Raw genomic sequence first — 23,167 nt, 5'->3', positions numbered from 1 at the left:
GCATGCAGGGTAGGGGAGAAGGTGTTACAGAAATTACCTGGAAAAGTGGTGAATCTTCTTTCAAAGAACAGTTGTATTTGCAGTGACCCACATGAGGAAATATCCTTGCCTGGTCATAACCAACAAACAATATTTCAAAAATTTTGACATTTAAGTTGGCAGTGGAGAAAGAAATTACTTTAGCCTAGTGAAGAAGTACCATTAGAAGAAGTCATGGAACACAGATCAATGACAAGTAGTATAGATCCCATTCTCCTTTTACATAAGTGACTAATGACATCTGTGGGGTTTTTTCCTGAATACTCATGAAGTGCTAAAAGTTTTTCAGAAGCTATTTTCAAGATTCATGCTATGTAGCTGAGTAGTTGTAGTCACTTCGTAAATAGTCTTTACTCAGTGAGGACAGTTGTAGGCACCCAGTTTCTTGGGCACTTAGTAGTTATCATTCCAATGTGGCTTGGAACATTTTCCCCATCAGTTAAAATTAAAGAAGGGGGAAGAGCTTGTGCTTTTAATTATTTTATATTCCCTCAGAAGACAGAAAAGTTTTAGATGCCTGGGGTGTTTTAGCATGCTGTGTATTTGGAAGCTAGCAGTATCCTCCAAGAAGCAGATCTTGTAACAAACTTCCTTTCACAAGTTTGTTTAAAACTTTGAAATCTAATGTTATATATAATCAGGAGGTGAAGAAATACCATAGTACTATATATATGTATAAAAACATACACTTAAATAAGAGGAATCCAGGGGAAGAGAGGTTTCCTGTATGTTTGCTAAAACTAATTCTCTTTGTTCATGTCTTAAAGCATCTATTTCTGGAGTGTAAGAGCACCTGGGATTCATTTCATCTTTCTAGTGTTTCTCTTTGAATTTAAATGAGTCTTGCATAAGCTCAGCAAATACCCTAGAAACACTTCTTAGTGGAGGTGTTTGGAGTTTTTGAAGCTGAATTAGATGCTTGCACAGCAATTCTAATCCTAGGGTAAAAGTTCGCTGTACCATATCTGTAAGGCATAGTTTCGGTGAAAATTGGCTGTCTGTCAGTGTAAAGATTAATTCATCTTACAATTTGATTACATACACTAAGATTTGAACTTAGGCATTGACTAAGCAGTTTTTTCCTAAATAAACAAATTCTCAATATTGTTAGCTTAAGAGTTTAAATAATTTTCTATGGAAAAAAATAAATAATTATTGTTTAGTGTTCCATCTCATATATAGATGCACCTTTTCAAAGCATAAAACAAAGCTGTAACTGTTGTTTCCAAGACTGTAATGTTAAAGTCCCATCATACAAATGATGGCATCCTAGCTAGATTAACACCACTGATGACAGGTAATGCATTTCTAAAACTTCTGTGGAGATTTTACAAGCCATTATAGTGGAAATACTGGTTTATGAAAGATTAATAAAGGCAGTAGAAAAATGGAATTCAGCATCTGTATTAGCTATTTACTCAGAAAAATCTTCCAGAATTAATTATGCCTTATGCTACATTATAATGACTTTTTCATTAAAATGTATACTGTCATGGAAACTAAACAAGGATTGTTCAAAGAATAATGCCAATGACTTATTTTTTGAAAGATTAATTTTGTTAATTGGTTATACATAAAATTCTGGAGCAAGGTTAATCGACCTATATTTATCATCGTATCGAAGCCTGCACATTTTAAAGAGAAAATCACAGATACTGTCAGTATTACCCTTTTAAAGATGTTTCTTCTGTTTGCATGTATATTTAATAACACAGTATATACTGCAGCTTTGATACTGTTCCTATGTGATCGCTGAAAGAAATTCTATACGCTTGATTATTTCATGGTGCATCATGAACTGTAGATAGAGCTTTACACCAGAAGATAGGGAATGGTTAAGAGGGGAGTTCCTGCTTCTCCTGTGCAAAAGTTTGGGAATTGTGGCTACACTCTGGTATATGGATTATGATGAATTTGTGCAGAAATAGAATTTTGAAAAACAGAAACCGTAAATTTGCTGAAAGCTGGAGTTCATTCAAAACAAGGGAAAGGAGGTGGTGGGTGTTTTTCAAGGGGGTGGGGTGGGGGGGTGGGCGCTGGATCCATTTGCTTGTTGGTACAGTTGCTGAGACATAGGTCTGGAGGTGACTACACAGCAAAACCGCACTGATCCTATCTCACTACTTGGAGTCCATGGATTTGGAGTTATTAAGTGTAAGTCAGTGCTGCATCCCCACTATGATGCAGTGTCAGCAGCCTTACACCGTTACCCAGTAAGAGGTCAGATCCCTGATGCTGGAGATTTTTCTAGAAGTCATGTCAGGAGTTACTGCATGTAGACAAACAATACTCTGAGATGACAAAACTGTGCTAACTAGTTGATGGTGATGGGTGCAAAACACAAAGTTGAGGCAGGGAGGCAAGGTGAAGAATTGTTCTATTAGCTGTTTTGGTGTGGAAAAAAACCATGTAGAAATGAAGTAATACATAGGAGAACAGAAAAAGTCTATTTAAGTTGGTATCGGAAAGAAGGAAGCAGGGCCAATGAATGGCAAAAGTTCTCTCGCCTCTGTTCCTTCTGTATGCCTTGCATGTGTTTTGCAGAGGAGTAAGATGCCTTTCCTCATGCTGACATCCTAACTCAAAAACCTGCTTTTCCCTTTGAACTGCTAGGTAATAAATTTCTGCAGTGGTAGTTCTGTTGGGTGGCACTTATGAAAATTTCTTATTTTCTTTAGGTAAACTTGCTCCTCTTATAATGTCTGACCCAAAGATAAAGCAATGTGCATGAGGTAGGCTTGGAATAATAAATTCCTGTGCATGAGTAAGCCTGAATTCTATTTTAACACGTTCTGGGAGTTGGTGGGTGAATACAGGACCAGGTATAGTCATAATTAAATATGTGATTATGATTGCAGCTTATTTGATTTAGTACCTTATTCTAGCACAGAACACCACGTGTGGTAAAAGTACGTTGTAGTTAGCTCACGGGAGGGAAATCCACTGACCATTATTAAAAACACACAGAAGCTGCTTTGGGCTTGGGAAGTCCCTGAGCTGCAAATGGTTGGAAACTAGGATAGCACCTGGGAGAGGACAATCATGCTTGCTGTCTTCGAATACTTTACCTTAGGAACATGCTTTTGATGGTTTTGAAAATATTATATGTTTTGATTATATCCAACATGTCAAAATGCCACCCAAATGACAACAAGGTGGTTGAGACTAGAGGGGCCGTGTGATGGTCACTCTTGCACTACAGTCCATGGCCACCAAGTTAAAGTATTCAGATCACATCTTGACATTTAGTTTTGTAGAGAAATGATCTGTTCAGCTGAGTTGCCGACTACTCAAGTAGTCCACTTATCTCCGATACATACCTTTGTTTAGTTTAAGGCTGCTTTTGTTTGAAGGAGTGTTCTTCTGTGCTCCTTCCCTTTTCTGCAGGGAGCTGGTATAGTAAGTTTGAGCAGGCCCCTCCCCAGATCTCGCGTAATTGCTGTGGAATGCAGTGGTGATCATACATAACCTGGACATTTCACACCCATGAAATAAGATTTTTGACACTGGACAGACAGTTCTTAACAAAATCATGGAATTGTGATTGGGACTGACTCCTGGAGGTCGTGCAGTCCAGCTTGCTTTTTGAAGCAGGACTAACACCAGTGATACATCAGGTGAGCCATGTATTTGTATACATCCACAAACAGAGATTTATAATCTCTGAATATGTTTTCTAGTGCTGCATTGCCCTACTAGTGAAAAACATTTTTCTTATGTCCAGCCTAAACCTTCCAAGCTAAAGCTGGTGACCACTGACCTTTTATATTACCATCTACTGCTATTCCAATGAGATTTTTGGCTCCATCATCTTTGTAACTTCCTTCAAGCAGAGAACGTTTTTAGATTGCCTTTTAACTTCCTCTTTGCTAGACTAATCAAGTTCAGTTCCCTCAGCCTCTCCTGACAGGACATGAGCTCTAGGCCCCTGCCCATCTGTTTCACTCCAACATATCCTCTCAATTTTTTCACATTTCATTCCAACTGGAGCAGCAGCAGGCTTAAAAACTGGATGCAGTGCTCCAGGTGCGGTCTTGGTAGCACCAAGTATGTGTTGGGGGAATAACAAGAGTTCTTTGATCAGCTGGCCATGTTTCCATGTTTCTCCTGATTTCCCCTAGTAACTTTTACCAAAGTTACTTTAATAAAACAAAAGCAAGCGTTCTGATCAAGCAGGAGCTGTATTGCCCTTTCTTTGTTATTAAATTGCTTCCAACTTCTTGTATGCTTGTTCAAATGTTTTTTATTGTGGATAAAATTGATCGATCTTTAAAGGGCTAAAAAGAAAGTTAAGTACTGTGCTTTACTCACGAAGAGAGTCTTCTAAGGAAAAAAGTAATGCTTGGACTTTTCTAATGTAAACATCATTCTGGTGGTTAGTGAAAATGTGTTCTGTGGCTTCCTGATTAGTGATGCATCAAAAATAAATTAAATATAGTGGCAGCCTAAAACTGTCTAATTATAAACATTAGACTGAGATATTTTTTTTTTCCATAACTGTCTCCCTGGCCTCCTCTTGCATTAGTTTGCAGCATTAACATGGTTTTTAAGTAAGTCTGAAAATTATCCCTGCTTGCCACATGCTGGCTTGAGGTTTGCAGAGCAGTAGATGTGGAACAGTCTGTCTGCAAGGAGCTGCATGGGGGCCGTCCTGGAGGCTCCGTGCACACACACTGACGGCCGTACGTCATGCAGCTCGGCTTCTGGACAGCTTTGAACCGTGTGTGCTGAGGTTGTCTGCTTCAGGGGCAAGGCTAAACCTGGTGCAGAGCGATTGTGCAGACTGTGGATGATGTCCGTTTAGAGGCTGGATATAAACCCGCTGGGTTTACAGCTACTGCTGCCATCTCGCTTGACAGCCCAGGTCAGCCTGGGTGGGCACTGGCTGGACCTGGGCTCTGGGCTGCGGTAGGCATCGCAGTGTCCCATAGAATCAAACTGAGACTGTCATTCAGCTACCAGCTATGGATATATGTAAAAAGCAATAGCTTAAGGAGCTCTAGAAGGAAAATTTAAGACAAACTACAAGGTCATCACTATAACGCTTGTTTGTTTGGGACTGGGTGGGATATTTGCAATGCTAGATAGGTTAATAGCAGTTATGCAGAGGAATAAATTCCTCTGATTAGAAGAATAACAAAGTTAGGAAGATCCATGCCTTAGGATGGACAGTCAGGCAGACAAACTATTCTGAAATGTAAAGTAATAAATTAATATATGAAATGTAAAGTTAATACAGTTAAGCGGAATGGAAAACAAGTCTGCTGTGTGTTAAACCTTAATTACATCTGTAAATGAATGCTAAAGCAATTTAAGATTATGGAGGAATTGTATTTCAAACGTATAGCTAATGTTTTCTGTTGAGTCTTCTGCATTTTTTCCCATTTTGTGCATTGGATGACAGAATCCCTGATAGATTTACATTATAATTGCATTTCATAATACTTACTGAGAATAAATTTCAAAATACTGAGTTTTCATTTGTTTAGTCATTTGAGGAGGTAGCTGAGATGAATCTGTGATTTACAATGGTACACAATCTCTGTCAGTTTGGTGCGGTCAGATTTTCGTTGTGAAAATTGATTTGGGGAAAATCTCCAAGCATAGAGCTGCTACTAGTAAAAGTAAATGTTTTAGAAAGTTTAGAAACATTGTATTACTATTTTTGTAATGTTTTTTCATGCTCCTGAAATTCTGGAATCTGAACGGGCTGGGGAAGAAATAGGCAAACTAAAGCCAGGATTATGCATGATGATTCAATTTTTGCTCTTTTATATTCTCAGCTTGTTATTCAGAATAGAATTTTATTTGTAAATTAAAACCAGCATCCACTGGGGTAAGCAAATAGAACTGAGGGATTAGTAATTTGCATCTCTGCATCTAATTGCATTAGATTTGCATCTCTGTCTTATCGATTTACTGAAATAGGTAATTTACACAGAAAATAGTGTCTTGACACAATATGAGAGGATAAAGTATAAACATATCTACTTGTAATCCCTCCAGGGCCATGGTGAAACCATAGTGTTCATGTTTGAGCAGAAAGGCTCCAGTTTAATTCATTCTGTGATTCTATTCATATTGCAACCTTTATTCGTAAGGCAGATGTATGAATGTGACCCATTTTAGTAATCAGCAGAATATAGGTGTATTTTTTATATTCTCAAGTATCCTATTTCAAGAACAGTATAATACCATCTCAGAGTTTATATTTATACATCAGAATTTCTCTTATGTTTGTTTCTCAAAGTTAAAGCTGAACCAAGATAAAGTTATGATGAACCAAGAATAACCATCATTTCCCTGCCTTTTAGTCTGCTGGGAGGACCTAGAAAGATTAGGAGTAAAGTGGGACACCTCTTCCAGTATAAGATAATGGCAGTGGATATTATTGAATATCAATTTATGTGCACCTGAATTTGTGTGTGTGTGTATATATATGTCATACAGTAAACGTATTTCATAGGAAAGTTAGTTATGGGCAATACCGACAGTACCACTCCAATATTTTGCATTATTACATAGTGCCTTTCCAGGTTTAGATTTTTTGTTGATAGTATGTGGATAAGAATTTACACTTGGATGCCAATGATAAAAAATTAACAAGCACAGGTAAAGTCTCTAGGTTTGCTAAGGATTTTGGTACAAACAGCAGTTGAGTTTGCATGACATAGCAGTTTCATTCTGGTTACAAGACCAGAAATGTCTGTGGCTGGTTAATAATTTTGAAATTATGTTTGGAAAAAGTGCCTTATTGCAAATGTTTTACAATGTGAATGGACACATTACATAAACTGTTCCTGCCAAATACGGCCCATCTATGGTAAGAGTGGTATGCTAATTAAAACAGGAACGAGTTGGTGTGTTTTTAAGCTGGCATTACTTTGCCACATACCAACAGCCTAAATTTGCCACTAAACCCCAGTGACAACGCCCTGTTGCATTGTCAAGCTGTTGCCCTAAAGCAGTCTTCGAGAATTTTAATGGATCACTAGCAGATATACCTTTTAGCTTTTCATTGATGGAGTGGCTGAAGCTTTAAAGTGTCTCATCATGTTGAGAGGCAGGAAAAGGATGCTGGCGTGGGAGCAGAACTTAAAAGAATTTGCCGCTTCCCAGCTCCTGTGCTGTCCCCAAGGTCTTTCCCAGTCTAAGACACCACAGTACAAACTGGTAAGTATGGTATGTCAGCTCCTGGAGAAGGAGAGATTCTTGTTACCCTGTAATAAGTTATCTGTGCTATAGAAGGAATAGGTGGGAAGAATGTGAATTAGGAGACTCTCATACAAAATTATCATCAGAGCTGCAAAATTTGTTGCTCCTCTGATTTTCACTTACATGACTTAGAATACTGGATAATGAACACATGTAACAGGGGAGGGAGGTCTGTTTCCCAAAAGCTTGGAAAGCAAAAGACCAGCAAAAGATAATTGGAAGGATGGCTTACAAATTATGTTTGTTATAACATGCATTGCTGTTCCCTGAGTCATTGTTCCCTGGATCATTGCCAAAGTTCATGGAATGTTTTGGTGACACTAAGAGAGGTGATCATAAAGAAATATGCATTATGCTTTAAAAAGTGATGGAAGGAAAATTGGCATCTTAAGGAGAATTTTTCAGTAAAGAGATCCCATAAAATGCCTTAGAGACACACAGCGTCACCACCTTGGGCTTCCCTGCCCAGCCCGCCCCCCACCCTGCCCGGTTTTTAGTAACTTGCATGAAGTTATGTGTGGGTCAGGGACTTACTACGTAAGTGCATGTATAGAGCACAGATTCTCATTCTCATTGCCAGTAGCAAGTATACACAGATTATTCAATAACTGAATGTATTTCAGGTTTGCTGCCAGGAGGTAATATAGATACGGATTTGGACCTACAAACTCACCTTTGGACATCAACTACTTTAGGTTCTCCTGTCTACTGTGCAATTCTCTTGTTTAAGTGAAACTATATAACTTTGTGGGAATTCAAAATAGGGTTTGGTTGTATTTTTAACATATTGGAAGAAAGGAGGTATTTTTGGGTGATGCTACTTTATTCCTTGTTAATAATAGATGAAACAGTGCAATGTACCAACACAACCATCCGTGAGTTGTTGCGTTAAAATCTGAAGCAGCATTATTCCCTGTATAGAAAGATCCCAAATAACTGAAGGCAGTCACAAAGCACTTTTATTTTTAATTAACAGCACATTTAAAAGCCTACTAAGGCCCTGTGGTTTAAGGATTGATAATGAAGGGCTAAAAGAGCACTTAACAGCTATTATGTATTCAAGATAGAGGCTCTCTTTAAATTCCCCAGTCAGATGGGACAACAGCAGCTGACATACACTGTTACTGTACAACAGCGGCCTTTTAGTTAGGTGTTTCTGATCCAGTGCTGTGACACATTTTGAAATAATCCATCATAGAAAAATATTTCAGACCAGAACAAAGATAATGCTGTTTCTTTCTGGAAAGACCAATATTAAATTACACTTTTTCAAACAGCAAGTTGAAAGCAGACATGGATCGTTTGTGAGGATCTTGGATACACTAGCAAACCTCCCGATATGTTCATGAGAGATACAGCTTTATCATTTTCTTCCTACATTATACATTGAAGAAGAATTAAGCGTATAGGAATAATGGTTGTTGCAAAAGGTGCAATGAAAAACAGTAATCAGAATGACTGAGATCTAACCGAGGGAGAACACCGGGCCATGGAACATCCAGCTGTATGGGGAGAAAGAGAAAATAATTGTTGAATTTAATAAATAATGCAGCTTTTAGATTAGAGTCATAAAATAGCACTTTATAATAATAATATAGGGAAAATGGGACACAAATTATTTTTACCTTTTTTTCACTTTCTCATGTGGGTTTGGGGGGGATTCTTAAATAGTATTATAGAACGTGTACAGGCTATATGTATAGCATGTGTAGAATTAAGAACTGGTACTTAGTTGCAAAAAGCAGTAAGAAGCTCTTGTTGGTAGCACAATAGATAAATACATATAAAGAAGGCTATAAGTGCCATCACTGGATTACAGTGATGTAATCTTTACTAAATCTCCTTGTATGTGGTAAATTACCTAGTTCCTATATTATAAACACTCATTTTAGCTACCTATGTACTAACACCCGATGTAGACCAGTCCTGGAGATTGACTTGCTTAATTTCTGCCATTACACATGCTTATGCGATTACCCTCTGGTTATGAGGGAGGTAGTTGTGTGCTATAGAGAACTCAGCATCACTGTCATGTTCGAGTTGTCTGAAGAGCTTTATGTGATGCTGTGGTTGGTAGGATTCCCCCAGTGAGAGCAGCAGAGCCGTTTGTCCCCTATGCCTTGCTTCGTCGCGTGCCAGGGCAAAACCCCACCCAGTTACCGAGTGCAGCAGTGCAACTTCTGTCCTCTTCCTTTTTGCAAATCCCCCAAAATTCTTGGGGAATAAATATCAGCACTTTAAATTGGAAACTTTTTATTTATGAGCAAAGGTACTAAAGTCACCCGTACTGGGAGGTGATGCATTTTAAGCTCAGGTTCTCAGTAACAGTGTATAACCTTCATACAGTCCCGGGACTGAAGGTTTCTAAAAGTTTTGTCTCCTTCCTGTGATCCGGAGGGCTGCTCCCATGGTCAAGGCCATGCAACACTGTTAATTTTACATCAGCAGCATAATTTTAGCTAACAGTAGGTATGATTATTATTTTTTTTTTCAGCTGAAAGTGTTTCAATTTATACTTCTACAAAGGAGCTGTAAGAGATTCCAACTAGTTGTGCAAATTCCTTTAAACTTATTCCAGATCAAGCTGTCTGTAGTGCTGGCTACACAGCGGTTCCAGTTAAAAGCTATGTTTAACAGAAGTGATTTAAAATCCTGGCTCCCTGGTGTTGATTGTGGGTATTTCTTAGCTACCTGAGTATTTAAGAAATACAGTTAACTTTGTCGTGTGACTTGTATGAGCCAGTGCATCATATGAGTCTGTGCATCATCACTAGTACATTGGTATTTTCACTTATGCTCTGTATATTAGTTTATTATAAATCACATAAATAACAACATACAAAAAACTTATATTTGAAAGTATGAAAAATTAGGAAAGTACTTTTAGTCAGATATCTGGGAATCATTTGGAACTGAATTTTTAGTATTCTAAAAACATTAATGACTTCACTTCATTTTCTTCACAGCCCTGAATATTGTTAGAATAATTATTTCCTCAAAATAACTATAGTGCTTGAACAAAGGACATAATCGAACAGTAAGATTCTTAACCATGGACTGTAGGAGAAAACATTGGAGGAAGAGAAGTATGAGTGGGAATAATTTTTGATCTTGAAAAGTACATTTTTGTCTACGCTGCCCACCTGTGTACCAAGGTTGATCAGTGACTCAGTTGGGCAGGATCTGCACAGTCTCAGGGTGGTGCTCAGCTGGCACCGCCGCGCTCTGCTGCAGCACAGCAACACAACCCACTGGCTGCCTCAGCCTCTGCAGGCTGCTCCCCTCACATCCCACCCCGCAGCGTGGCTGCCTCAGTTTCCCTTCTGCCACCAGTCTATGTAAAGCTCTCCTGAGTGCCTGTAGTGAATACACTCTCCAGGCACATATGCTATGTTTTTTCTGATCCTTTTGGTGGAGCAAGTCAGGAGGGGCTTTCTGCTGGTGACCTCCGAAATCCTGTCTCACTGGTCACGTGTCTGCTGTGACCAAAGAAGTAGATGCTCATACTAAAGAAAAGCAAAAAAGTGTGCAGATTGTTCTTAACAAGAAAATATCAGACTTAAATATGCTAATACACAAGGTATCATAGAATTAAAAATGGACTCATGGATGACTGTAATTTTCTGAAGTTCATCAGCTCCGTGATATTATTAAATTACAGTTTGAACAGAAATATTAAGAACTTAATATTAAAATCCTCTTTCTTAAAAAAACAAAAACAAAAACACACAAAACACCAAAACCCAAAACCAAACAAAACCCCCAAACCTTCATTCTGTCATGAGAGAATCTAGTATTCTAGAGGAAAAATATTATTTTTTTTTCATTAGGGAATTTTTAGATTGTTTCAGTGTTCTGAGGTTTATTCAGAAAATCTTATTGTAAATAATTCAGTCTTTCCCCACTTGTTTTAATTACAATTAAAATATTTTTAATACCAAAATTAGATGCAGCAGAAATAATCTTTTCTCACAAAAGTAGATTAAAAAGTTTGGTATTTTTCTAACAAAATCTAATAATAGTGGTTTAGTTTTTAATATTAATTTTATGCACAAATTACACAAAGGCCGAATGTCAAAATATAATTAGAAAGCTCTATGCAACAAATTAAATACACTCTAGTAGCATGGATAAAAAACCATCTGTTTTGAAGAACTTTCATTAGAAATTAGAAGACTAGAGTAAGGAAATTTGGATTTCTATGAGATGAAATCAGAAAAAATATAATAATATTAGTTGCAAAGAATAGGAAAATACCTGTAGACCATGGAACAAGCGAAGTGTCATCTGGAATTTATGTTAAGTAATATAAAAAAGCTACTGTCTTCAATTTCTATAAGCCTTTTATCTTTATGTATTTACTAAACATGCTTGAAGTCGTTATAGTTACATTAGTCTTAAAACTTCATGAAAATTATTGATTTTAACAATTCCTTCCTGCATTTCGCTCAGCTGGAAGAATGTCACTGTCTTCAGCTCACTTTCATTTTCTGGCTTCTGTAGTAGCACAGGTGTTGAAGCATCTATGATGTTAACACATCCCGTTCCAGTGTGCGCATTTGTAGTGCCAAGAGCCTGTGTTGGTAGGTCTGTTTATCTACCAGCCTGAAAATGGTACTTGCTATTAGCATCTCAACAGGTATATGCTCATTTAACAGCTTCCACTTGTGGATTTTTTTGAAAGGCTGAGAGAGATATGTATCAATATAGTCAACTATATTCTGTCTTTAAGGGGGGGAAATAAATTAGCTTGTTATGTCTTTCAGTTCTGTAGTGGATAGCTGGAAAAAAAGCAGGCATCTCCAAATCCTGTTAGTTAAGGGTGTGCTCTTGTCTGGGAAGGTTGGAAGCATAATATTTCATGAGATTTCCAGTGGTCACAGTCTTAGATAAATTGCATAAATTCTAAGAATTATTTTCCTTTAGTATTTCTTTCATTTCTACTTCAACTGACAGCTGTGAGCAATAATCAAAGAACTTGTTAATGACAGAAATTTTTTTGAAACATTTTTTGGAAAGAGCTGTGGTCTGGTAACTGGATGTAAGTTGAGAATTGCTCTTGTAATGCTGTATTGGAAACATGCCTACCATTTGTAAGTAATCTTGTCTTTCCGAACATACTTGACTCAACTCTGTTGAGTTATGTTGCTTATAAGTCAATGCGTAACTTCTAAAGCCTCACAAATCTTCATATAAATTTTGTATTTGAAATTGTGTGACTTGCACATCCTGACAGCTTTAAGTATGTCAGTGTATGTATATAAGTAATTTTGTGTAATATATGTGTGTGTATATATACACACATATATCTGCAAAACCAGATGTGTCACATCCAGTTCTTCCTGGTGAACTGTATTCCAGAAGTGCAGAAATTTTGTTACTAGCGGGAAAGTATAGTTGTTTTTACATCTAATCAATGTTCAATCTGTGTTCAGCTAAGACTGTTAAAATATAATTTTAAGATGTTGAAATAGTAAGGCATTTTATTTAGGTTCATTAAAAAAAAAAAAGAACAAAAAACCACCAAAAACCAAATCAGGAAATAAGCCTAAACTTCTGTCATTTGTTCAAAATGAACATGCATTGCAAAAGTGTTGTTTTAAATTTATTTCGTTATCACTTTTACTTTTTGGGGTTTTTGTGTTGTTGTGTTTTTTTTGTTTTTTTTTTTAAAAAAAAAGGTTTTACTTATTTTCTTTTGTTTTGTTCTTAATCCTGCATCCAGCTTATATACTGGAAAGTAGCTTATGTTGATGTATTTCTCATTTGAGCAAAAAATACTTAAATCTTCACGTGCATTAGTAAACGCTTGTGCCCATGTTAATTTACGCCACAGAACAGAGATCATCCTTGGCCTGACAGCTGGATCTGGGAGCTTTGCAGCTGCTGCAGCTGCTGGGTTTGCTTGAGTGGCCTCTCATTGCAGGCAATGTTAGGGAGCTGCAGCGAGCAGCTGGGTGGGCTGGGTGGGCCAGTTGCTCCCAGTAGCAGCAGGGCTAACTGGGCAGCTCCTGATTGGAGAGTAGGGCACAGAGGGAGAGAGAGCAGCTGCGCAAGGGGCTGGTGGGCACCGCCAACACCCGGAGCCTGCACCAGCTTCCCTGTGGGCTAAAAAAAGGTGTTTGTATTTGGGGGGATGTCTGTGTTTTGCTTTTGCAAATGTATAATTGTACATGTCTGTTGGGGCTCTTTCTGCTTTGAAGTCAAAGGACAAAAAGTGCCCCTGCTTCACCGCACTGCTCCGGTTATGACTTTATTTCTGTTTTGAGATAAAAATTGAGGTGTAGTGTGAGTGTTCCAAAACCAGATACCACTCTCTCTCTCTTTCTTGTAGGCAGGGTGCTGCTGTGCCAGGCAAACCAGGAGGGATCTCCCGTGTACAGTGCCCCCAGTTCACTAGTATACACATCCACAAGTAAGCTAGTGTTATGGCTCTTTTTTTGTTTTGTTTTGTGACAAAAGCACATTAATGTGAATTAAGCCCCCTAAAAATGTAAACTTTCCCAATAGCTCTTGTTAAAGTAAATGTGGTATTTATAAACATATGTAAGTAATGTCAACAGATAAATCAGTGCTTTTAGTTGCTTCTATATCCTCAAAGTATATTTCATTTAAAAAAAAAAAAAAAAGAAGAAAAAAAACCCCAAGCCACCCAACAAAAACCCAAAGACAACCTGTGTTGCAATGTTCTACAGAAATGCTCAGAAGTTGTTCAGTAACAGTAAAACTTTTTTGAATCCAGTACTGTTGTGCACTCTGCATTTTGTGTAGAAGATGAAGTTGTGTTTGTTTTTTTGTCCTGGTCACAACTGTGATTGAATAAACAAAACCTCTTATTATCATACTACCATTTCATTGTGTCAGGAAGCAAATAGATATGAAGTCTTTCACAAAAGGAAAAAGCCTCTGTGGAAGCGGGTATTTCGAATTATAAAAAGCTGCCATAATAAAAATAGCAGAGACGAGCTGATGAAACAGATGCTGCCATCGGCCAATTTTCTGTACAGAACCTTGGAGAAGGAATGTGTCTTCTAAAGTTCTGAAGCAGCAGCGGAACCAATTCTTCTGAGAGCGTTTTAGATTGTACTGGTGGTACCACTGGTGCCCATTCTGAAATCTAGTCAGTTAAGAAGCCTGTAGCTTAATGAAATAGTCATAATTGCAGCTTAACAGCAGCATTTGCTCTGTGTTCATAGCAGTCCTCTCTAAAGGAAATGTTTTACATTGTCTGATTTAACATTATCGGATACGCTCTTTATGAAGATTGTATTCAATATAGAATGCAATTCTACTCTTTTAAAGCTTATCTAGACTACTAAAACAATTAATCGCTTTTATTAATTAAAACTAGGAATGAGGACAATAGAGTTCTGTAGTGATCATCTCTACAGTCATGTAACTCTCTTATGTCAAAGGCTATGAATGTTATCCCTAGAGCTGCTGCTTTTACAGTATAAATATGGGATCTACTTTCAAATCAGGAGTCTACAAATACATAGTTAACTAACAAAATATATTAAGTGTCTTAAATTGGAAATGAAAGTATCAGTTAAATATGCATTAGCTTCCAGGTGCTCCAGGAATATTTTATACCATGTCACCTTTTCAAAGCAGTGTTGATTTTTTTAATCCTTCTGATAACACAGAGACAAAATACTGTTTAAATCAATGTTCCCTTTTGTACACTGTTAGTGCGCTATTCCTTTTTGGCTGAAATACCAGTCTTTGACTGAAATTCTTTTCCTGGAAAATTGTGCAAACATTTCATTCATCTCATTTTTAGGGAGCTTCTTTTGGAGGAGGGGGGCAGTGTTTGTTTTTCATTTTCTGGAAATTACTCTAAATAAAGCCTTTCTGAAGTTTACCCTGTTGCTCCTATTATCTCACTGAGTTCTATCCTAGGAAAATTATTTCTGGGGCTGCTGTTTACATTGCATGGTATTTCCACTATTATTAAATCCCTAGATAGTCATTGTATAGCTAGCTAAGCTCTATACTTCACTGTTTCCATTATGGCTCATGAGTCAATCCCTTTGAAAAATCTTATTTTGCAGTGGTGCTCCTTGAATAATGATATCCTAACAAACACCTGTTTGTTTTCAATTATGCCAAATACATAGGAAAACAGACTTGCCTATCTGCCTCCCACTGGGCAATGTGTAATACACAGTTTCATAACAGCGATTGTTGGTAGCCCTTGCAGTAGAAATTATTACACCTTTCTTTTTTAATCTGTGTGTCTGCAAGTCATGGGGATTTTTTTATTATGTATAGTATCTCATATTGCCAAAGTGTAGTTTCCCCCTCAGGGTCACAACTCCTAATAATACAAACTTACTGCAATTACTGATGATTGTAATTATTTACTTTTTTTTTATTTCTCTTTATTACAAAACTTTCAATAAAGATGTAAAATAGTTCCATTTCTATAGGAAATTCTACTAAGAAGTGAATAGAAATGAAGTTTGAGTTTTGTCTCATTTTTCTTTCATTTTAAAGATCTTCTATATTCCATTTTTTGTGTACCTTTGTAATATTGAAATAACGACTGATAAGTCAACGTTAACATCTATGAGAATAGTACTTTTACTATTATCATTCCACATAGACAACAATATTGCAGCCACCTTCTTTGAAGAATTTGTTAATAATTTCTTCTGTTTGTACATATATTGTAACCATGTAATGTTTCAGAACAGCTGACAATGTAAGAATTAAGAGTTTTTAAATTTGTAATTGTTTTAACAGAAGGGAAAGAGTCAGCTGAGATTTTTAAAGCCCTCTGAGAGGTTTGGAGTTCATGAAACGCTAATGGCATTTAGGAATTTTCAGGTATTTTGGAAGAGGATGGTCCCCACTTTTAGAAATGTTGTCTTTAATTTGACTGTTCATTTTTTGCTCCCAAGTTCTATTCTATAAGGAATGAAGGACTGAAACATGGTTGTAAAATGTATTTTTCTTAATTTGACTACATTTATTTCTCATTTAACTTTTTGACTTTTGACTGTAATTGTCACTAGTAGTCTGATGACTTTGAACACTTTTACACACACACACACACCCTTTTTTTTTTTTTTGGCTAGCCATAAAGAAGAGTGCATTTTGTAGAGCTACTCTTTCCCTTCTGATGTTTTATTTCCCCAGGATATATTTTATGTATCACATTGTACGTTTCCCTGTACAGTGATTAGTTACACCTCTGAACATGTCGGGAGTTGGAAACATGGCTCTGCTTCCTTCCATCACTTCTGGCCCTTCACATAATACAGAAAGAAATGAGCTGTTTCTTCTGGAAGCAGTGGAACAAATCAGTAGCAATAGTCTCTCATGCCTCATCTGTTCTCTTATGCTGAAGCAGAAGATGGGACCTGGATCAGTTTTTCATTTGCACATCAATTCTGGGCATAGATAATTTGTTATGTAGAAAGCATAGTTTCAACATGCAAATGTGTTCCCATCTCTTGGTGGGACAGACTCTGCCTTATTGAGACAAGCAAAGGAAGGAGGCTCATGGTCTCATCTTGCTGCTATAGATTCCCTTAGCATTGACATCTTGAGGACAGAACTAATACAACTGATTTCAGTTAAATCCTTCATTGTTATCTTAGTGCAGAATGTAGACAAGTATTGGAAGGAGATGTATCTAGAAAGTAAAGATTAGACTACACCAAGTTGCAGCAAGTAAGTAAGCATTCACTGGAAGCTTCCTGGAGGATACCCATGATATCTCATTGAAACTTAGAAAATCAAACAATTCTGCTGCACAGAACTTGCAGTCTCTTTTTGCTAGACACCTCCTAGACTAGTTGCTTCCACAGGAAATTTTAAAATCCTGAAGACATTTGTATCTACTGGTAAATAAGAAATATATAAAGAAAAATTGTGGAACTTTTTCAAATTGAAGCCACTCAAGAATGGGATCTGTGAAAATATTAAGACCTGTTGGACAAAAGGAACTTTCAAAAGAAGAAAAAAGTTCTGCCATTGAGTATCTATCACTGTTCTACAAAGGACAGTAATATAGCTGGGTATGTATGGTTTAAAAAGACAAAAATATGAATCTGAATTTGTGCAAGGTCCTTTAGAAACTGTTTAGTGCCTGTTTTCCCCATTTTTCTGTAATGTAGAAGTGCCTGAAAATGTGAGTGAAGTAGAAGTTAATGAGAGCCAAAACATAGGAAAGAAGGAAGACCTGAAGTCATAGAACCGTAGATTAGTTTGGGTCAGAAGGACGAGGTTGCACCAGGGCAACTTTAAGGGTGGAGACTGCACAGCCTTCCTGGTCATGTGTTCCAGAGCTTGAACGTCCAAAAGTGGCAACCCCTCTTCTTTCAAGTTATGTTTGTTGCCTCTTGTTCTCCCCAGTGTGTGCGCCCCTGGGATGAGCCTGGCTCTGTTTTCTTGATCACCCTACCCTTCCCTTTCATAGCAGGGGACAGAAAGGGAGATGCGCCTGTCAGTGGAGAACTTCTTTGTGCTCTGGAATAGCTCAGCAACACACTGGGGCTCCCTAAGCACTAGCTGACGTAGTGAGGAAGCCAGCCTCAAAAACCTCTCAAAAATTTGCGGTTGTGCATACTGAGGTCACCTGGAAGGCAATGAGAGTCAGATTATAAATGCTAACGAAAATTCAAAGGCAGCTAAACATGTTCCACTCTCTAAATCAGAACTTTGGTCTTTGTAACCTCTAGGCTTTGTTTTAGCCCCACGTAACAGTAAACATACTTGGTTGTCAGCTATGTAGCACCTAGTAGATTTTTCTGAGCATGTCTTAAAGGGACTGGATAGCTAACATAGATGGTAAAATACTAAATTGCTACATGCCTTTGTGCAGAGTGATGTGCAAATGAATGCCTGTTTTTCCCAAATGTTTTGCATGCCCATAAAAGAGAATTTTGCCTTGACTTCAATGACTACATTTTAAACTGATGTCAATTTTGGCTTACGTTTTATAAATTTTAGCGTTGTTTCATCTTCAGTAAGCATGCTTGTCAGCTCCAAAATATACCTGCTCTTTTTCCATAAAGTTTCGTGTTTTTTTATTCAGAATAAATAAATCTTTCATATTGCAATCAAGTGATAGAATTAAAAGAAGAAAAAATTAAAATGCAGAAATCGGATATTAATTTACTTAATTTTATCATACTCAAGGGCAAACAAAGTTGATGGCCCAATTTTTATTTGATATATTGATTACAATTTTGTAAGAAGTGGTGGTGGAATTCAGCAAAAATGATTAAGGTGGTACAAATGCTTATAAATCTGTCCTACATTGTTCGTGTTCTTTAATTCTAATTGTCTGATAAAACTTCCATCAGTTTCTGTAATTAACCTAGTGGTCTAATGAATTTCCAGATCACTGGTTATTCATTTCAATATAGTAAATGCCATTACATTGAGTTTAATTAATACAAAGTAAGTTCACAGTCCATTGTATCGTTAGAATAGAATTTTATTGTTTTAACTGTTTCAATTATGAATATTTTTTCCTCTTATATTGTTTGTCCCATTTATAGGCTTGAGTATTCATTGTCTGTTCATACTAAAATAGTATAAACCCTTTATAATTAAAATATTTAAAACCCAATGCTCTTCAAATTCCCATCCTCAAAATATCAGTGTAGATATTTTTTGTATTTATCATTTCAACTATTTTTAAATAGAATTCAGTCAGTGCCAAACTCATAATCCCATGGTATGCCCTAGAACATCTTATTTGTCTTGATATTCCTTTCACAGAAGTACATATGACAGATAAGCACTCACCAGAGAATACTTTTGCTTTGCGTCAGACAGATATTAAAACAATAAACTATGTTGCCCTGGGATTTTAGCTTATGAGCAACCAGAAAACAACAAGGCAAAGATGAGATGTTTTTGAAAGGTGGGAAGGCAGTTCTTTCAGAAAATTCCCTAGAAACCTTTGGTCCTGTAATATTTTTGGCAAGAAATATTTTTAATGCTTAAGTTCTTTTAAAGCAAATCAGGCAACCACATTCCATTACTTCGGAACAGGCATTAGAGATGTTCCTCCATTATCTTAATACTCCTGCTGATCCAAAGTTATGCATTATAGTCCAGGAGAGAAAGACAATCTATAGCAGAAGCTTAAAGTATTAATTATATGGTTTTTATGTATGTTCTCTGTTAAAAACTTCTCAACAGAAACACAATATGTATTTCAGACACATGTATTTTTTTTCTTCCCCGCCTCCCCCCCCGCCCCCCCCCCCCCCCCCCCCCCCCGTGGCTGTTTTGTTTTGATTCACAGGTGGAGGATAGTTCTGGAGTGTCTTGGTATGCATGGAATAAATAAGGAAAATCATAAATACTGAGTATAAATACCACATCCAATAGTAGGATTTCATTTCCAATAGTAGGATTTCATTTGAGGACTTGTGGTACAGAAATGAAAATTAAGTAAAGCCTGCTTATTCAGTATGTCTGTTGAACACCCTTGCTTAGAAGTAGGTTAGTTGGCTTAGGAATGTTAGTAAACTACCTAAAAAATGCTGTATGGAACTATTTTCATGTTTCTTGTTTCACTGTAGACAGTGTAGGTTTTATTTTTCTGTGGCATTACTGATGGATTGAAGAAAGACCTTTGACATTTCTATTATATTCTGGGATATTTCCAGTACCAAGAAGATTGCGTGGCATAAATATACACTTTCAAAAGGTGATTTAAAGTGCGTTTCTGAGCAGAATCATTAGTGGAAACATTTGGTTTAGAAACCTTGATTCGGTTGATTTTGTCAGGTTTAATCTGTTGCACACATGTAACTACCTGAAAATTATATTGTAATGATGATAGTCGTCTGATTATTGCCCTGAGGCTCCGAGCCACTGAAGTGTAGGTGCTCCTGGCATTTGCTATATCCTTTCTGGGCTTTGTATGTAAGACATGATTGACCGTATGCAATCCAAGTGGACATACACTTTATTGTAATGACATCAATGATGAATTTGTTGTGATTTTATTGTTGTTGTTTTTTCTTTATTTGTTGTGATTTTACTGTTGTAAAAAAAAACAGGGAGAGACCGTTTAATAAGCTTGTCATTTTGAATTGGTATAAATTCAACTGAATTGGTTTAAAGAATGGGTATTCACATGGTATAAATAATTTGTGTATGTTACAGCATTGCAAAATTAAATGTGAAAAGTTTTCTGCAAACTAAATTTTTAATTGGTCGGTTTTCTCCTACTCTAAATCAAGTCACTTCATCACTATTAAAATGTATTGTAGATTGTGTTTACATGTTTGTGGTTTTGTCTGCTTTTTTATTGCTTCATAGGAAAAAGGTAGAGTAGCCCTGCAAAGGAGTTGTGTGATTAAGCCAACTTAACCATTGTAGAGCTGAGATTCATGAATGAAACTGCAAAAATCTTGCCCAAAGGGAAATGTCCATACCATTGAGTAGACCAGTCACACATATTGTTTCTAGGCTACAAAAACATTATTACTTAATATTTAGGAGTCAGACTATCTTTTAATGTGCTTCCTGAATTAATTAATTGCCTTTATTTAAAAAGTTAAGAGAATCACTTGGTAGTAGCTCAGGGATAATGTGAAAAGTGTCTTTCATTGTCTGTATGTTAAAATACAGAGGGTTTACATGAAAGTTTAAATAAAGATGTCAATAAGAAAGAGGAAGGAAGGTCTACTAATTACTGTCCACGATTTCGCCCCTCCCCCGTAAAGAAGTGTAAAAGGCTGAAAACTCATGTATCGCTTCCAGAGAAATTGTTGGAATGTCTTCAGAAGATTTTTACACAAATCTGAATGCAGGGTACCGCTGACTTTCTAAGTCAGATAGCTTTAATAAAAAATTAACAAAATTCAGTAAAATTATATTATTACGTATTATGTTTTATTCTTGATGTAAGTATCAGTCTTTCTAAACAGTAAAGTCAACCTCTTCTGGGATTTTTTTTTGGTAGCGCTGCCTGAAATCCTTGTTACATCACTCTATATGGTCCTTCTGTAACTATTTTCAGGGTAACTGTCCTTTTACTTTCTGCCTATGGATATTTTAAATGGTGACTAATAAGACATCAGTAAGATGTATGGTAGTTGTCCAGAATCTGTACGTTTCATTCCACTCCTGCAAATCTGTGTTTAAGTGTCTTATTGTTTATATCATTTTTCTGTTAATCTGTCTAGTGATGGTGCAGTGGGTCTGAGCTGAGCTAGTACACTTCAGAATTTTGTAAACTCGCATCTGTGCCATGGAGGTTTTTTTCAGCTATACACCATCCTAATGTGTAGTGGGGTACCTAATGGGTAGTGGGAAATAACTGGAAAGGTGTGCATAACGTTTTTAATAGTAAATTGTGGAGCGTATCTTTGTCCTTTAGTTCAAATAATAAAAATGATGTTTTACCACGGACAGCTGGGCATCTCGTGTATCTTTATTTAGTGTTTTTCCACTAATGAAAATATAGCACTTGGCCACTGGCAGTGCTTGTGACTAACCAATGAGCTAGGACAATAGGATTGTTTGGACTTCCTCTTCTCAGTACACAGCTAAGCTGTGAGAACTACATTTAGTATTTTATTGCATCATGTTCTATGATGTTGTTATACATAAGATCCTTTGTGTAGAGTCCTAGATGCAGGATTCTGATGTTTTCTTAGCTTTGCATTCTAGATGTTATGTTACTCATTTTTAATAGGTAGGCACATGCAGCTGACCATACATCTCAAATCATTCTGTCAGATGTAAAGTTGTTAATTTTGTGGTTTTCATCTTAGCCTGTAGCATTTAGTTTCAAATAAAGATTTACTTTAGTGTTACTCTTTCTTGTATCATTGTGACAGTTGTTGTTAAATCATGGCTGTTAAAACCATGTTGTATACAGCAAAAATCTTCAACCTGAATTTCACAAATATTAAGTACTTTTGAGGAATTAACATTTTTAATATCTATATGACTGCAGGTGTTTTGACTTTTTTTTCCATTATGGCTTGGATTAGGTTAATAACTGTTATTTTCTTCAATTGCTTCCTGCCTAAATTGCTTGCTACAATGTACTGACAACTATTTTTTTTTTTTTACAATTTAATAGTTTTGTTGTTTTTTAGTAATCCTTGTGTCATCCAGACAGAACTTCTTTTAACCACATAATTGACTTTCATAAACAATCAAATTGCTAAATTTTCTAATCTGTTTGTAGCAGTGTAGTAGTTCATCTAGTTTTCCACAGCCATGTCCTTTTTACTTCGGCTCTAAAATGGTGTTTAGATAGACACAGGGGAATTTTTCCATTGGCTTGGAATTTGTAGGTGTCCAACAACCAAGAACACAAGACAAGTTATTGATCACTTTGATCATCTATATTTGAAGATTGTTCATTAATTTAAGACCAGATGTGGCTTCTCTGATCTCTACTGTTTCTTTTCCTTTATGGCTTAATTGCTGTGGTTATTTTTACCTATTGAGCTTTTTCTTGTGTGTTAGTAATTTCTTTTGTGAAGAGTCAACTGTTCTTTGTACATCAACTATTGGTGTTCTTTATAACATCAGCTATGCAGTACTCTTGTTAATAAGTGCACCATAAGTAATTTGACTACCAATTATAGCATTTTTTATCCAAAGTTGTAGGTTGGTGTAATAACATAGCTTTACAAAAAAATTCTCCGTCATCTTATTTGTTCTTTTTTATCCCTCCATATCCTCCATATTTTTCTGCCTGTTAAGAAAAAATCCCTTGATGTCTGAGGGATTCAGGTAGCTGCATAAAAAGTCCAGTAAAAGAAGGATGAGATGTATCAAATGTCTGATAATCACAGAATCGCCAAATGGCTGAGGTTGGAAGGAGCCTCTGGAGGTCACCTTGTCCACCCGCCCCGCTCTCAAGCAGCGTAACCTCAAGCAGGCTGCCCAGGACCACATCCAAACAGCTTATGAA

The 23,167-nt window shown here is 36.7% G+C and overlaps 1 protein-coding gene across 27 annotated transcripts in view; it reads left to right on the top strand.

The window, feature by feature from the left end:
• Positions 1 to 23,167, top strand: part of RBFOX1 (RNA binding fox-1 homolog 1) — a 918,501-nt gene that overhangs the window by 837,282 nt on the left and 58,052 nt on the right. For 20 of the 27 annotated variants that reach the window (XM_056338126.1, XM_056338147.1, XM_056338152.1 and 17 more), the window contains one exon: positions 13,589 to 13,669. The exons of the other annotated variants lie outside the window; for them this stretch is intronic. In XM_056338126.1, coding sequence (XP_056194101.1) covers positions 13,589 to 13,669 — 81 coding nt within the window. The remainder of the gene's footprint in view (positions 1 to 13,588; positions 13,670 to 23,167) is intronic. 27 annotated transcript variants of the gene reach the window in all.

This window comes from Falco biarmicus, chromosome 4, assembly GCF_023638135.1.
Source record: "Falco biarmicus isolate bFalBia1 chromosome 4, bFalBia1.pri, whole genome shotgun sequence".
NCBI lineage: Eukaryota > Metazoa > Chordata > Aves > Falconiformes > Falconidae > Falco > Falco biarmicus.
The sequence above is the reverse complement of the archived record's forward strand: the minus strand, read 5'-3'. Positions and strand labels throughout refer to the sequence as shown.